Consider the following 16,666-nt stretch of genomic DNA (forward strand, 5'->3'; position numbering starts at 1 on the left):
CCATGTTGCCCAGGCTGGTCTGGAACCTGCGGGCTCGGGCAATCCTCTCTCCTTGGCCTCCTGAAGTACTGGGATTATAGGCTTGAGCCACTGCGCCCAGCCTTAATATACTATTAAAAATTATTTATTCCATTTCTTCCCTATTAATATACAAGTTGACTATAAGGAAGACACATTAATTTTAATGTCTAAAGTAAAAACATTATTTATTTATTTATCTATCTATTTATTTATTTTGAGTTGGAATCGTACTCTGTCGCCCAGGCTGTAGTGCAGTGGCACACTCACAGCCACCCCAGCGTTGACCTGCTGGGCTCCGGTGATTCTTCCACCTCAGCCTTCCAAGTAACTGGAACTGCAGGCACATGCTACCTTGCCCGGTTAATTTATTTATTCATTGTAGAGACGCAGTCTCACCAGGTTGCCCAGCCTGGTCTCGAACCCACGGACTCAGGCAGACCGCTTGCCTTGGCCTCCCAAAGTGCTCGGATAACAGGCTGAGCCACCAAGACCAGCCCATAATTATTTTTTTAAATCGGTTTGTAGGCATCTAATTTATTATCAACAACTGTTTGAGTCACAGTGTGTGTCAGATATTTTTCGGGTAACTGAGCCTATATCAGCTGATAAGATGTTTACCTTCATGAACTTATCTTCTATTGGGGGAGATACAGGCACTAAACAGATAACACTAATGTATGATATGAAGTGTTTTACAGACACATGAAATAAAGAGGAGGAATGATGGAGGGGCTATTTTATATATGGTCTAGGAACTGGTAAGGTGACATTGAAGGAGAAATGAAAGGGAATGAAAATGCAAGATATAAGAAAAAAGTGAGGCATGTAAAGGAGAGGAAATGTCTAGTGTGTTGGAAGAATAGTAAGAGGGGAGTGTTGGATGATAGGATCAGAAGTTCTTGGTGTGTGGTGGTGAGGAAGCATGGTGAATAGCAGGGACAACAGCAGATCATTAGGTAAGGCCTTGTAGACCATTATAAGTGCTCTGTCTTTAAAGCTGAATGAGAGGGAAGGTTTTAAATAGAGTTGACAGTGGTAAAGATCACTTGGGTGTTGTTTTTTAAAGGGATTGTATGTAGGTAAGGTGTCAATTGAAAGACCAGTGGAAATGTATTTCCATAATCCAGGTGAGGGATGAAGTTTAATGCATTATGAAAATCAAATTACATTAGTTTGCCAGAGCTGTCATAACAAAATACCACAGACTGGGTAGGTAGCAGTTGATACTTTTTTTCTCACGGTTCTAGAAGTCCAAAATTAAGATGTTAGCAGGTTTGGTTTCTCCTGGGACCCCTTCCCTTAGCTTGTATATGACTACCTTCTTGCTGTGTCCTCTTGTGGCCAGGAATTCCTCTCATACCTACCTCTCATGTGTGTAGGTATCTTTGATGTCTCCTTTTATGTTCAGATTTCCTTTTATAAACACACCAGTGAGACTACATTAGGGTCCATACTAAAGGCCTCATTTTAACTTGTCACCTATTAAAGGCCCTGACTCCAAATACAATCATATTTTGTATGGTATTAGAGGTTAGGTTTCAGCATACAGATTTGGGGGGACACAAATCACAAGTCCTTAAGAAGTGATATTAGGGATTACATGCACTTTGTTTTTGTTTTGTTTTGTTTTGTTTTGTTTTGTTTGAGTTGGAGTCTCACTCTGTCACCCAGACTGGAGGGCAGTGGCCGCTCCCGGCCACCGCAGCCTCGACCTGCTGGGTTTCGGCGATCCTTCCGCCTCAGCCTTCCAAGTAGCTGGAACTACCAGCGTGCACTACCACACCCAGCTAATTTTTTTATTTATTGTAGAGATGAGGTCTCACCAAGTTGCCCAGGAGGGTCTCAAACTCGTGGGCTCAGGCAATCCACTCACCTCAGCCTCCAAAGGCACGGGATTACAGGCTGAGCGACCGAGCCCGGCTCTACATGCACTTTGAAACTGACTTTTCTCATTTTTTTTGCTCACTTTTGATCCATATGGACTTTTGTAGGTGTTTGTTGTGTGTTTGTTTTGCTTGTGGTACTGTGCCGCTGAGCGTATGCTTTTTTTTTCCTTTTGAGCCATTTCTATAATTTTTTTACATGATATATACAGCAATAACAAAAAACTAATTACAGGAGAAATCTGAGAAGGGATTAGGTCCCAAAACATGATAAAAGTTAGCTTTACATTTTTTTTTGCAGTGATTTGATATTTTGGGGTTTTGTTTTGTTTTTCCTTTTGGTCCTTATGTATTGTTTTATAAGTTTGGCTTTGACCTTGCTGCTTTATATTTTGTATGTGTAGAGAAATATTTCACAGATTGAGTACAGGATTTTTCTGAACACAATGAAGACTTTCCAATAAAATAAATAAACTTTTATGTGATGAACAGGTGTGGCAAAACATGTTGGAGATGCCCTCAAAGAACATGCTTCCAAATCATCTCGAAAGATTTGCACTATTGGAATAGCTCCATGGGGAGTGATCGAAAATAGAAATGATCTTGTTGGGAGAGATGTAAGAATGATTTTTAAATTTTCTGTTTGAAATTTTGTATAAATTATAAATTATAGCAAGAATAGTACAAGTCAAAATATTTTAAATCGCATCATACTTTTATTTTTTTTTTGAGTTGGAGTCTCTCTCTGTCGCCCAGACTGGAGTGCAGTGGCCGCTCCCGGCCACCGCAGCCTCGACCTGCTGGGTTCCGGCGATCCTTCCGCCTCAGCCTTCCAAGTAGCCGGAATTGCAGGCATGCGCTACCATGCCTGGCTGATTTTTTGATTTATTGTAGAAATGAGGTCTCGCCAAGTTGCCCAGGCGGGTCTCGAACCCGCGGGTTCAGGCAGTCCACTCACCTCATCAGCCTCCCAAAGTGCGGGATTATAGGCTGAGCCACCGAGCCCGACTACATCATACTTTTAAAGATAAGTTTAAAAAGTTTTTTTCTGAGGTTATCATATGATCCTTTTTAAATACATAAGTAATTCATAAATATACATGATATTATAGTGTTGGTTCATTTTGTTCTCTATCTTTTATGTTTAAAATTATTTTACATAGTTTATATATATGCTAGTCTTTGTAATTCAAATTGTAATGACTGCATGACTTTGAGAATTAACTTTTTTTGGTAGAGATGAGGTCCATTTATGTTGCCTAGGCTGGTATTGAACTTCTGGGCTCAAGCAGTCCTCTTAACTGAGTCTCCCAAAGTGCTGGATTCTAGGCATGAGCCACTGTGCCCGGCCCTAGTGTTTAATTGAATAGGTTAAAGACATGTGAATTGGTTATAGATATTTATCAAGACTATTTAAAAAAGAATTACTGAATTATAACAATCACTTCAACTGTTAAATTTCTTTTTTTTTTAATTTTTATTTTAGTTTTTTGAGTTGGAATCTCACTCTGTTGCCCAGGCTGGAGTGCAGTGACACGCTCACAGCCACCATAGCCTCAGCCTGCTGGGCTCAGGCGATTTTTCCACCTCAGCCTTCCAGGTAGCTGGAACTACAGGCATGTCACCATGCCCAGCTAATTTTTTTATTTATTGTAGAGACGAGGTCTCACCAAGTTCCCCACGCTGGTCTCGAACCCCTGGCTCAGGCAATCCTCTTGCCTCGGTCTCCCAAAGTGCTGGGATTACAGGCTTGAGCCACCAAACCTGGCCAAGTTTTAAATTTCTAATATCAGTTTTAAAGATTCTAGGCCAGGTGTGGTAGCTCACGCCTATAATCTCAGCACTTTGGGAGGCCAAGGTGGGAGGATTGCTGGAGCCCAGGAGTTTGAGACTAGCCTAGGCAACATAGTGAGACCTTGTCTCTACAAAAATAAAACTATTAGCCAGGTATAGTTCCACCTCAGGAGGATGAGGTAGAAGGATTGCCTGAGTCCAGGAGGTTGTTGCTGCATTGAATTGTGATTGTGCCACTGCACTTTAACCTGGGCAACAGGTAGAACCTGTCTCAAAAAAAGAAAATAAAAAGATTCTACTCATGGCTACAAAAATAGCCATATGACATTTTATTGCTTTTTTCAGTTCCCTTGTATATTATAATTTATTTACTTAGTAACCTGATAATAGTTTCTTTACACTGTTCATTTATTTACTTATTTACCACTTCTTCCTTTGCATGTAGTGGTGAAGTATATAATTGTACAATAAGGGTTAAGATATATTGTGTGGTTCAAGTCATTATTGATTAATCTTCTGCTACTTATATATTCTTTGTCATTTTTTATTTATTTCTATATGTAAATAAAATTTTATTTCTTACTTGTCTTTACAGATTATTTTAAAATTTATTTTGCTTTACATTATATTTAATCCTGCTCACTAACTCTTATGTTTGCTGTCGTTTAGGTGGTTGCTCCTTATCAAACCTTATTGAATCCTCTGAGCAAATTGAATGTTCTGAATAATCTACATTCCCATTTCATATTGGTGGATGATGGCACTGTTGGAAAGTATGGGGCAGAAGTCAGACTAAGAAGAGAACTTGAAAAAACTATTAATCAGCAAAGAATTCATGCTAGTAAGGGATTTCATAGATTTGTTATTGAAATCATTCTGGGTTGTATTAATGCCAATGGCATTCTAAGAGGGTAGAATGTTCTTTGAAATGCCTTTTTTCTTACATAGCAAGATAACATATGGGACAATCAAGAATTAGACAAAAAAGAAAGACCTAGGGAAAAAAATAGTTTCAGTCCAGATAGTACTCAGGTATCAAGCCAAAGCCACAAAGTTTCATTGGAACCTGTTGTTGTTATGACTTCATTGCAGCACAAGGAATTCACAAATATTCTTAATGTATGATTTATTCTGATACATGGCTGTGAAATTCAAGATCAAAAAGTAATAGGTTTAAAAGAAAATTATCGACAACGTAAGAATCAATCTGCTTAAAATTTATAAAATGAGTAGGTATCACCATTGGACAAATGTATCTTAAACGTTGGTATTCCTGGGACTAATTTTCCTTTCCAACTGTGGCTGAACTTTCTAGTTCAACATCTAAAATTGTATGTCAAATAAAATAAATTTTGTAATCTTAGTACTCCAAGAAGGTGAGATCTATGACAAAGTGAAATAGAAATACAAGATTATAGAATATAATGGAGTCAGAACTTCTTATAAAATTAGGAATAGTTTATAATACTAGTTGCCAGTGTCTTGTGTTTTCTCATAGCACTGCAAGTTTTTATGTAAAAAAACTGGTATTCTTCACTAAATTGTTTTGTTACTCTTGTCGAGGTCTTAGAATTTTTTTAATCAGTTCCACTTATGCAGTTTTGATTTTGATATTAATGTCTTAACTTATTTGGAATCAGAAATATACATTTCTAAAGTGAATGAAACAGATACATGTTACAAGTTCAAGTAATACAGTATTCAAAAGCAAACTAAGAAAAAAATTGGTATTAAAAATTTCTTGTCCAAAACTTAATTAGTAAAATATAGGAAGTAATTTTTAATTTTATAAATTCTCTTATAAAATTCTCTTATGTGTGTGTTAAATCATATATTGGAGATTCTAATTTTGTCATTTACAACAGCCTTTAAGTTAGTAACAAAGTAATATATTCATTATTTAATTTATTTATGTGAGACTGGTATTACATTGCTGTGCTTAAAGTGAAGTTAGCACAGTCATAGAAATTATATTTTGACTTTTTATTTGTTTAGTAAAACTAGAGATAGATTACTGAATTTTGCCCAAGTTTGTTTTTTTGGAGAAAAATTTTTCTCAAAATGAAATTATTTTAAAAATTAAACTTTGTCTTTTATAGGAATTGGTCAAGGTGTCCCTGTGGTGGCACTTATATTTGAGGGTGGGCCAAATGTCATCCTCACAGTTCTAGAATACCTACAGGAAAGTCCCCCTGTTCCAGTAGTTGTTTGTGAAGGAACAGGCAGAGCTGCAGATCTACTTGCATATATTCACAAACAAACGGAAGAAGGAGGGTAAGTACATAACAAATTATTATTAACTTTATTAAAAAGACTTGTGGTGTTTTAGAATACAGTGTTGGATTCCCTTCTATGTTTTATGAACATGAAAATTTTAAGTTTAATACAAAACTTTCTTAATGTTTGAGGAAATAGCCTGTCTCACATATTGGAATGAACTAAAATGCAACCGTCTTCAAGGAAGTCAGTTTTGCAAGGTCTGTCAAACATACAGAGCCATTTATCTTTTAACCCAACAGTTTCATTTCTGGGAATTCTACCTACAGATATGTATCTGTGAAGTAACATGTGTAAAGTTACTCACTATAGAGTTGTTTGTAAAAGTAAAAGACTGGAACAGAGTAGAACATTGGAAGACTAGATAAATAAGTTATGGTAAATTTAAGCAATGGAATGGTGTATAGTTGAGTAAGGATGGTATCTGTGTATTAGATTTGGGAAGATTGCCAAAATATGTACTTAGAGAAAGGCAAATTGTAGAGCAGTATGTATATTGTGCCACTTTTTATGTAGAATAAAAGAAGGGATAATTTTTTTGTATATACAGAAAGAGGCCGTGGAAAGTTATATAAGTTAATGATTCCTAATAACAGTTGAGATGGAACTGGGTAGATAAAAGACTGGGAAGGAAACTTTCACTATGACTATTCACATTTTCTACTTTATTTTTGAGCCATGTAAATGTAGTACCTATTCAAAAAAGAAACAAAAATGTGAATGTTTATATGTTTAAGACATCTTGGTGAAATACTGCTTTATACATCATAATATTTTAAAATTATTTTTATAAGTATAAAATGTGAGTACTAATATTGCAACACACACTTCGTCAAAAAAATTCATAAATAAGTCAAGGAAAAAAGTCTTTCCATTTTATTTTTTCCTTTTATGACTTAATGGGAGTCTCATGAAAGAGAAGATAATTCCACCAAAATTGAAGTATTTAATATTAATACAATATTTCCAAAGATCTTATATGGATTGACCTGTACTTCATATTAATCATATAAGATGAAATCAATGAATTAAGTTATGTTTCCTCTTATTCCAGGAATCTTCCAGATGCAGCAGAGCCCGATATTATTTCAACCATCAAAAAAACATTTAATTTTGGCCAGAATGAAGCAGTTCATTTATTTCAAACACTGATGGAGTGCATGAAAAGAAAGGAGCTTGTAAGTACATTTCAGCAGAATAAGGCTTTTTATTTCTTTCAAAGCTTATTCAAAATTGGTGAAATACTTTTGTTTTTAATTTGGATTTTAAACTTTTAAATCTTTATTAACCACGTAAAGATTCCATTGGTCTGTTGAACCACGTAAAGATTCCATTTGTCTGTTGAGGTATCAGAATCAAGACCATAGTTTTTTATATGGTACTGAGACAATATATTTATACTTTTAGGAAAAAAAGTTTCATAACTTGGTCTCAACAGATTATATTCAGTACCACGGAAGAATTATAAAGAGTTGTTAATGGCTTCTTTCATAAAATACTTGAGGAAAAAAGGATCCTTGTTTTCTGGGTTTTGGGGATGTTCGAGGAATACTTCCCAGCCCCCGCCCCCATTCCTTTTTCCTTCTGGTTTAGACCTCTGGAATAGGGCTTTAATCCTGGTCAGTTTTAAAGTAATTATTTAACATCTAACTTGGACATGTGTGACATCTACAAAATGTCCAATAAAGAAAGAGTAACATTCTACAAAATGTCCAATAAAGAAAGAGTAACATTCCCAAGGCCAGGTGCAGTGTCTCATGCCTGTAGTCCCAGCACTTTGGGAAGTGGAGGTGAGAGGATTGCCTGAGCCCAGGGGTTCGAGACCAGCCTGGGCAACTTGGTGAGACCTTGTCTCTACAGTAAATCAAAAAATTAGCTGGGTGTGGTGGCACACGCCTATAGTTCCAGCTACCTGGAAGCCTGAGGTGGAAGGATCGCCTGAGTCCAGCAGGTCAAGGCTGCAGTGGCCAGGAGCGTGCCACTGCACTCCAGCCTGGGGCACAGACAGTGAGACCCTGACTCAAAAAATAAAAAAAAGGAGAAACCCCTAAAAAATACTTGGAAAAAAATTTTCAACAATTTTGCTCTGAATTTTGCTTAAGCCTGTTAAAGATCAGTGCTGCTTAATTTCAGTCATGGTAAACATGAGCTTAAGTTTTCAGAGAGAAAATTTTTTTAGCGGCTCTAAAGATGGCAAAATAATTTGATGTGCTTATCTTCTTTCATTGAAAGTTTTTGTGCACTATGAAATGAAGTTAATTGAAAAATGTGTATTGGAGTTATAATAATCTTTTACTTCACAAAAAATGTTGTTAAGTAAAAACTTCTGAAATGGTGTTATGTTTCAAGTAACTTAAAGCCATTTGCAATTAAAAGAGTGAACAAAACAAATGTTTCTTTTTCAAGAATACATAGATTATTTAAATGAGTATGTATTCACTCTTTGGAAGGAACTGCAGAATTTATTTTCTCTGGTAAGTAGCCTATAGCCTTAGCCCCTGAGTTGTTTACTCTAGTAAGGGACATAAGATAGGAATTAAAAAAAAGATTGTAATATGAAACCAAATGTGTTTAGTATACTTGCCATTTTATTTGGTAAATGATAATGTCTTTTAGTTGTATGGAGTTTGGTTGAAATAAAATTATTTCTAACCCTCCCTAAATACATTCACATATGTATGTGTGTATAGTATATATACATGTATATAATGTATATAGGCATGTATATGTCATATATAGGTGTGTGTGTCTGTATATATTCCCCCATATAGTTTGGAATTATTTTGTTTTATGATGACTTTTTAAAAATGTGATGTTATACTATTATGAACTGATCTTTAAATAGATCACTGTTTTCCACATTGGATCAGATGAACATCAAGATATAGATGTAGCAATACTTACTGCACTACTAAAAGGTGAGCCTTTTAAAACATTTTATTTGTAAGATCTTTAATTTATAACCTATTTATATGATAGGAATCTTTAGCTAAATAGTTTTAGGAGATGAATTTTTCAATAATTTTTCTTTATGAAAGATGCAATGGTGGATTTTTTTTGGCAATAAGTTTTAATCTTATGGTTAGGAAAAAACATTTTAGAAAGGTTTATGCTACCAGACATATTTATTTATCCATTAAAAATGTGTTGCAGTCTATTTTTATTTTATTCTGAAAGGAAAATTTGAAAATTAGTGGTGTCTTCTTGGACTAAGGGATTGATGCATATACACATTGAATTGTTTTCCTCATAGTATCTCACCAAAGACATACAACTGATACAACAAAATTATAGTGAAAAATCTTTTTAAAAAATCAGAAACTAAAATAGTGAGCCATTCAGGTGCCTGAAAGTCAAAGTGTGCATTGTTGTGGCAGGAGCATAACAAGAAGACGCTGTTTTGTTATTTACAAGAATCTTCTGAATATTAGATGATAAAACATTGCCAATACATTAAGCATAAAAAAAATAGTATAACAAAGTATGTATCCTCTTAGAATCAAAAGATCATAAATGATAGGAAGCCCAGAATACCATCAAGGCAAAAAAATCAGATGGAATTTAAAAGAGATTTACATATACATGTAGTGTTTATCATATACTTTTTGTGTACTAACCACTGTGCTTAAGTGGTTTACATTGTTTATCTCATTTTATCCCTGCAACAGTCCTAAGGGGACAGATTTCCTATGACTTTACTCATTTTTTAGATGAGAAAACCAAGGAACAGAAATGTTAAAGTGGAGAAGTTACAAAGAACTGTTATACATTAATAAGAAAAAAGTGAATACTTCATGGAAAAATGGGTCAAAACTTATGTAATAGATATTTACAGAAAATCCAAATGCTTATAAAAATGTGGAAAGACGGTCAACATCAATAGTAATGCAGTAAAACTATTACTGAATGTTAGAATTTTGAAAATATTTCAAAAACCGTAAAGAATATATCCTTGTACCCAGCAGTTTGGCATCTAGAAAATCATCCTATTTAAATCCATGTGCACAAAAATACCCTCAGAAAAAAATTTAAAAGAACCTGAATTATCTACCAGCTAAATAAATTCTGGCTCATCTTTAAAAGATATTTATGTATGTATATATACTTTAAGGAAAACTGAGATATGATACATAAGCTACGGAACACTTTTGTAGTACGATCCCATTTTTTAAATAAACAATGAAACATATCTATGAGCTTCCATATGCACAGAAAAATACTTGACAGGTTATTTTCAGAATCCTAACAGTCAGTATATGATACATAATAGCTCTGTGATGGAAGCAGATCATCTTTGTTTTCTTTCTCATTTTTTGTGTTTCTAATTCAGTGAATGAGTCTGTGTAGTTTCTGTAGTTGGAAAGTTAAAGTTCTCAACCTTGGAGTTAATCTTGTCTCTCTCAGGCAGTCCCTTTCTTAAGGTGGCTGACACCTGCTGTGTAAGTTAATTAAAAGGTGGTGGGGAGATTTCATAAGTGTTCACTTTTTAATGCAGATAAATTAATTGAATGTGTCAATTGTTTTCTTTATTCAATTAGGTACTAATGCATCTGCATTTGACCAACTTATCCTTACATTGGCATGGGATAGAGTTGACATTGCCAAAAATCATGTATTTGTATATGGACAGCAGTGGCTGGTATGTAAATAATATGTAAACTGCGTGATAAAGTATTTGGTGAAACTGTGGTCTGACTTGGTATTTAACCTTCTGCCAGTGGTTCAAAATTAGTGTAGCTAAACATTTCCACAATATCAAGATCTGTTTAGGATTCAATATTTGCCTCTTTACAAAACTGTTTTTATATGATAAATAGATCTCTAAAAATCCTAGAACAAAAGGAAACCTTGGAACTCATGCTCTATGTACAAAATAACTCATTTTAGCATTCCCTCGGCTATTCAGACCTGTTCCTTCTGCAGTCTTCCTCATCCTTCTAAATGGGAACAACTTCTTCCCATTTTCTAAGATGAGAAATTTCCGTGTCATCCGTTACTTTTCTCTTTGCCATCATATATTCCATTCCAATTAGATCTGTAAATCTTACCCGATCTACTTTCAAAACAACCTGTTTTCTCATCCTGGTCTAGTCTATCATCATCCTTCTTTTGTATTATTGCAGTAGCATCATTTTTGGTTTTCCTATTCTCACTTTTACAGACAGAAGATGGGTCATACTTCATTTGCCCAGAGCACAATCCAGAGGCTTATAATGGCCAACAAGATTTTACATCATTTGCCGCATTATTTCCTCTCTTACCTTACATGCTATCACTATCTCTTTTGATCTCTTTTATGTAGCCTGATTGGCTTTCTTGCTGTTGAACATGTCAAGCGTACTCCTATCTCTAGGCTTTGTACTTGCTGTTCTTTGTCTGGAGCAAGCACCCCTATCAGACATCCACCTGGGCTTGATTTCTCATATCTTTTCTGGCCTCTAACCAAATATCTCCTCTTTAGATTTGCTCTGTTCACTCTATTTTAATAGCATCCCCCCATGCCAGTTGTTCTGTTGTTCTCTGCCATTTTTTTCCCTCTGTAGCATTTATCACCATCTGTTGATTTGTTGTTTATCTTTCTTCTCTTAGAGAGTCAACTTTATTAGAGCAAGACTTTTTTAGTTTTGTGTACTGCTGTATTCACAACCTAATAATTAGTAAGCACTTGGTACAATTTTGATACATATTTCAATCAGTAGGAGGCTGGATAAATGAAATGTTCATTGGTACCTTGGAGTATTACCAGTTTTTACAGAGGATCTTTTTTATCTGCATAGTAAATGTAAACAGAAAATTGCATTAAAGTATGCATAGTATGATCTTAACTGTGGCAGTTCTCCTTAAGAATGTACAAACATTCATGCATATCTAAATATGCTGTGTAGTCATAGTGCCTTTCCGGAACTGTCAACATTGATACATCTGGAGAGATAAGGGCCAGCAGAGAGAAAGTTTATACCATTTTTGTGGTGTTGGATTTTTTTTTTTTTTAAACTACGGGAATGTATTTCTTGCATACGAGGGAGGAGTCCTCCCCCCAAAACTGGAATTTATTTATAAAAATTTTGTATTTAAACTTCAGTTATATTCAAAGCACTTTCTGTTTGATGAAATACACCTATTTAGATGCTTTTCCACTGTTCAAAACAGTTTTTTTTAACTCATCAGATGCCTTTTAATGCTTCTGCCATTTTTTGTTTCACCTCTTCCACATTGGCAAATTGTTTCCCTCTGAGGACTTTTTTTCATCTGGGAACACAAAGATCAGGTGAATAGGGAGGATGGGGGATGGAGGATATGCTGTTTTTGGTCAAAAACTGCTGAACACTCAGTGTGGTGTGGGAAAGGTGTGTTGTCATGGTGGAAGAAGCAGTTACCTGTTTGCCACAACTCGGGACGTTTCTTCCACCAATAGTGACACAACCTTCTCAAAACTTCAGATTCAAAACTTTGGTTGACCGATTGATTTGAGCAACAAATTCCAAGTATACTATAAGGGGCCTGCCCTCCAAAAGATAATTCCAGGTTTTTTGGGGTCCCCCCTCATAATAATAATAAAACAATTTATTTAACTACTTCCTCTCTTGCAGGACTACAGAGGAAGAAATTAATTTTAATCATCTGTGGTAAAACTGTAACCAACCTTTTCCCTTGAATTGGATTTTTGGCCTCCTCAGATGTAAAGGCTTGGATGAAGCCTTTATCTTTTGTGTATAGGTGGTTTGTCTCATGGATTTGTTCTGAAAAATACTATCTGTTTGATTTTGTGCTTCTTGTTAAACTTAAGGGTTTGCAGGACAGTTGTTTTCCCTTTTTCTTCTTGATTGCCAGAAGTTCAGAATGCATTAAATAAATAAGGAAATGCTTACAAAGCACATATTTTCTTTAATTACATCTTTTTTCCTTCAGATATGAAAATTCAGTCAGGTTTTATTGTTGTTCTAGGACAGTGGTTTTGAATCCAGTCAGATAGAATGCTCCTTTTCTAAAAATAAGAATTTTCCAGGTGTGGTGGCTTATGCCTGTAATCCCAGCATTTTGGGACGCCAAGGCGAGGGGATTGCTTGAGCCCAGAAGTTCGAAACCAGCCTGGGCAACAGAGCGAGACCTTGTCTGTATTTTAAAAAATTAAAAAATTAGCTATATGCACCTGTAGTCCAAGCTACCCAGGAGGCTAAGGTGGAAGAATTGCCTGGGGCCCAGGAAGTCGAGGCTGCGATGAGCCACAATGGTACCACTGCATTCCAGTTACAGAGTAGTGAGACCCTAACTCAAAAAAAAAAAAAAAAAAAAGTTTATGTCTCCTTTTGTTATACTAAAATGAAATTTTATAGATACTATGTAATATTTTTTAAGACTATCAATATAAAGCTTTAATTGTGATAAGCAGAAAGTTATTTTTAATAAAGATATTTTGGTATGGAAATGTTCTAGAATTGCAACCTATAAAAGATATAATAAATCAGATGCTTGCACTTCTTGCACATGGAATAAATGTAAATACGTGCACACTACTAAAAGTGTGATGTTAGTAACATAAACACCCTGGAGGAATAAGTAAACATCCCTTAAGTATAGGACAAGGAAAGAGCAGAGAGAAGACCAAGTCCTTATTAGAATATTGTTAGAATATTAATGTTAAAATAAGTAATAACAAATCAAAATTACTTGTATGATAAGAAAAAGAAGGAAATAATTTTGAGTAAAATAGGAATAAAATGACAAGTTAAATTATAGCCTATTAATGTAGAGAAAATGAAGAAGCAATATGTTCTTGTGAATTAGACTTTTTTTTTGTTTTTAAAGAGACAGGTTCTCACTCTGCCCAGACTTAGTGCAATGGTGCAATCATAGCTTACTGTGGCCTCAAACTCTTGAGTGCAAGCAATCCTCCTATCTCAGCCTCCTGAATTTCTAGGACTACAGGTGCATGCCACCACACCTGGCTAAGTTCATTTGGTTTTTGTAGAGGTGGGAGTTTCACTATGTTGCACAGGCTGGTCTTGAACTCCTGGCCTCAAGCGATCTGACTGCCTTAGCCTCCTAAAATGCTGAAATTACAGGTTTGAGCCACCGCACCTAGCCAAATTAGACCTTCTTTTTAAGTGTAATGCTAAAATATTTTTATTGTTATGACAGAACTGAGTTGTGAAAAATGTCACAGAAAACATACCTTCCATCTTGTAATTCCATCATGCTTAAGGCATACATTTCATGAGTATAGACTTAAAATGTCATAAAGAACCATATCCTTGCCAGGTGATGGAAATTGAGGATAGATTAGAGAAAAAAAGTTGTATGGTAAACCTTTGAAAACAGAATCAGAGCAAGATTTTAAAGTAATGGGTAAAAAAAAACAAACTGGTTTTGGTATTGATTTTTGCTACAAAGATTTTTTAGAAATCATATAATACCAAAACCTGAAAAATACACAGAAGAATAATAGGAGATACTAAAACAACCTTTATTAATGATACTCAGTGTAATCCCTACATTTCATGTGTCTCTACTAATTTACTGGTATTTTATTAAGAAGTTTGTTGGAAAGTCTGTAAACAGGCTGTAAAAATTTGTAAGGAACAGCTATAAATGCTTGAATGATACAGATGTGTTACATTAAATGGAAACAGGTTGTATTGCTGTCAAGTAACTTTTTTCCTAATGGTAAATACTTTCTGCTTAAATTGTAAAAAAAACTAAGTGACTTGTAGTTGCATTTTTAGAAAAATTTTGTAAAACGAAAACTGTGACAGAATATTTTGTGTTCATTTGTAAAGCAAAATTACCATTTTTTTTTTCAGTCTGGAGTATCTAACAGGGTAATAGAAAGTTGGTGGGATGTAGGCCAGTTCCTTTTTGAGTGAGATTTTCCAGCATATTGTACTCTGGTATTCTTTGACCCTACTTGTTAAATGTTAGTAATGGCACCTACTTACTGAAGTGATCCCTCCAAAAAAACCTCTCTAAATATTGAGAACCATTGATCTCTAAGGTATTCTTTCCCCAAATTTAATTGATGATAGAGTCATTGTCATGTCCCCCCCCCCGGTAACACTAGTTCTCCTGCACAAATAGTGTTTATGGAGTATCCTTTGGAGCATGTTGTTCTAGAGTGGTTATTTTATCTGTTCCCTAAATAACCTTAAGTCCTAGCCTTTTACTGTGTTGCAATTTTCTCAGTTTGCTCCAAAACTGTTTGGGAACAAATAGGTATAAATCCTAAGGACTTATATTTAGAAATATTTGTGTAATTAGAACGTGTAAAATATATTTATTAATTTTGATACTCTTAGGTTGGATCCTTGGAACAAGCTATGCTTGATGCTCTTGTAATGGATAGAGTTGCATTTGTAAAACTTCTTATTGAAAATGGAGTAAGCATGCATAAATTCCTCACCATTCCAAGACTGGAAGAACTTTACAACATTGTAAGTCTGTGTTAAAATTCTTTGTTGACTAAGTTTGTCATCTTTGGGAAATGTTATTTTATCTGAACATAGCCATTCCTTTAATGTCCTGCTGGTTATGTGGAAAAATTATAGTCGTCATAGTGTGAATTGGTCATATGACAGTCTGAAATCTTTTCCCTGTCCTTAAAGCGCTTCCCCATCACTATAGCCAATAGGAAGGAGACATAGACTTAGCCCTAGTTCCCTATCCCTCCCCTCATCCCTCTTTACGACAAGAATCAGCTTCCTAATTATAGGGTGATTTTTAATCCTTTGTCTAATGGAGAAATTACACATTACTTTTTCCTTTTTGTTTTTTACATTCATGGCTTTGAAATCATGATGCACCCTGTTTAGCTTACATACTGGTTTTCATTTTTCTTGTAAAGGACTCCTGAAAACTTAATATTCCCATCACAAAGCCTTTCTCATTTCATTTAAATTTCATTTCACTACTATTGGAGATGGTAAATACTGCCTTTCTTAGTGGTTTTCTGTGTTACAAATATTAATTTAATTGAGGTGTACTTTGAGGAACACTGACCAAATCTTGACATTCTAACTTTGATTTTTGCCAAGCTGTGTCCATTCATTCATCAATTTTTACCTATTTATCTTGTCCTTTTCATTTCTGATCTTTGTATTACCCAATCATTTCTAGCCTATACTACTTCAGTAATCTAATTTTCTTGTCTTTAGTCTTTTTCAAATCCATTCTTTAATTATTTTGTAATGACATAATTTTACTATATCTTTCCCCAGTTTAAAAACCATTGATGGCTCTCCATTATAGTACTCAAACCCTTACCTTGATTGTCAAAAAACCTTACATATTGCCCCAGCTACCTTTCTCACTTGTCTTTTTTATCGCTCTACCCCACACCAAATATTGGGTGTTGCAACTACAATTTCTGCTTACTATTTATTAAAAATAAAAACTTTTATTATAAAAAACTTTTTCAAAACATTTACTATTTATACAGAGCTGGTCTCTTTTTTTTCCAGCTAGTCTTCATTTATTGTTTAGAACATAACTTAAATGCCTTGTCACTGCTCCCGTGAATCCTGGTGGTGTGGTTAAGTACAATTACATCTTCCCTTTTAAACTGTAAATTTATTCTGAATAGGAATTATATCTTATTTTCCCCTAACTTTTCCTTTTAGTAGTGTCTAGCACAGTTACGTTGAACCTTGTTGGCATTCTCCAGTCTCTAGTGGACAGACATAAAAGTTAAAAAGATA

The 16,666-nt window shown here is 34.9% G+C and overlaps 1 protein-coding gene across 2 annotated transcripts in view; it reads left to right on the forward strand.

Annotated features, from left to right (window-relative positions):
• TRPM7 (transient receptor potential cation channel subfamily M member 7) overlaps positions 1 to 16,666 on the forward strand; it is a 133,651-nt gene that overhangs the window by 50,838 nt on the left and 66,147 nt on the right. For both annotated transcript variants that reach the window (XM_008071778.2, XM_008071779.2), the window contains exons 6-12: positions 2,397 to 2,521; positions 4,368 to 4,539; positions 5,798 to 5,972; positions 7,030 to 7,153; positions 8,821 to 8,893; positions 10,514 to 10,614; positions 15,269 to 15,403. In XM_008071778.2, coding sequence (XP_008069969.1) covers positions 2,397 to 2,521; positions 4,368 to 4,539; positions 5,798 to 5,972; positions 7,030 to 7,153; positions 8,821 to 8,893; positions 10,514 to 10,614; positions 15,269 to 15,403 — 905 coding nt within the window. The remainder of the gene's footprint in view (positions 1 to 2,396; positions 2,522 to 4,367; positions 4,540 to 5,797; positions 5,973 to 7,029; positions 7,154 to 8,820; positions 8,894 to 10,513; positions 10,615 to 15,268; positions 15,404 to 16,666) is intronic.

Source organism: Carlito syrichta, unplaced genomic scaffold (genome assembly GCF_000164805.1).
Source record: "Carlito syrichta isolate Samal-C Ts95f unplaced genomic scaffold, Tarsius_syrichta-2.0.1 Scaffold314724, whole genome shotgun sequence".
NCBI classification, from domain to species: domain Eukaryota; kingdom Metazoa; phylum Chordata; class Mammalia; order Primates; family Tarsiidae; genus Carlito; species Carlito syrichta.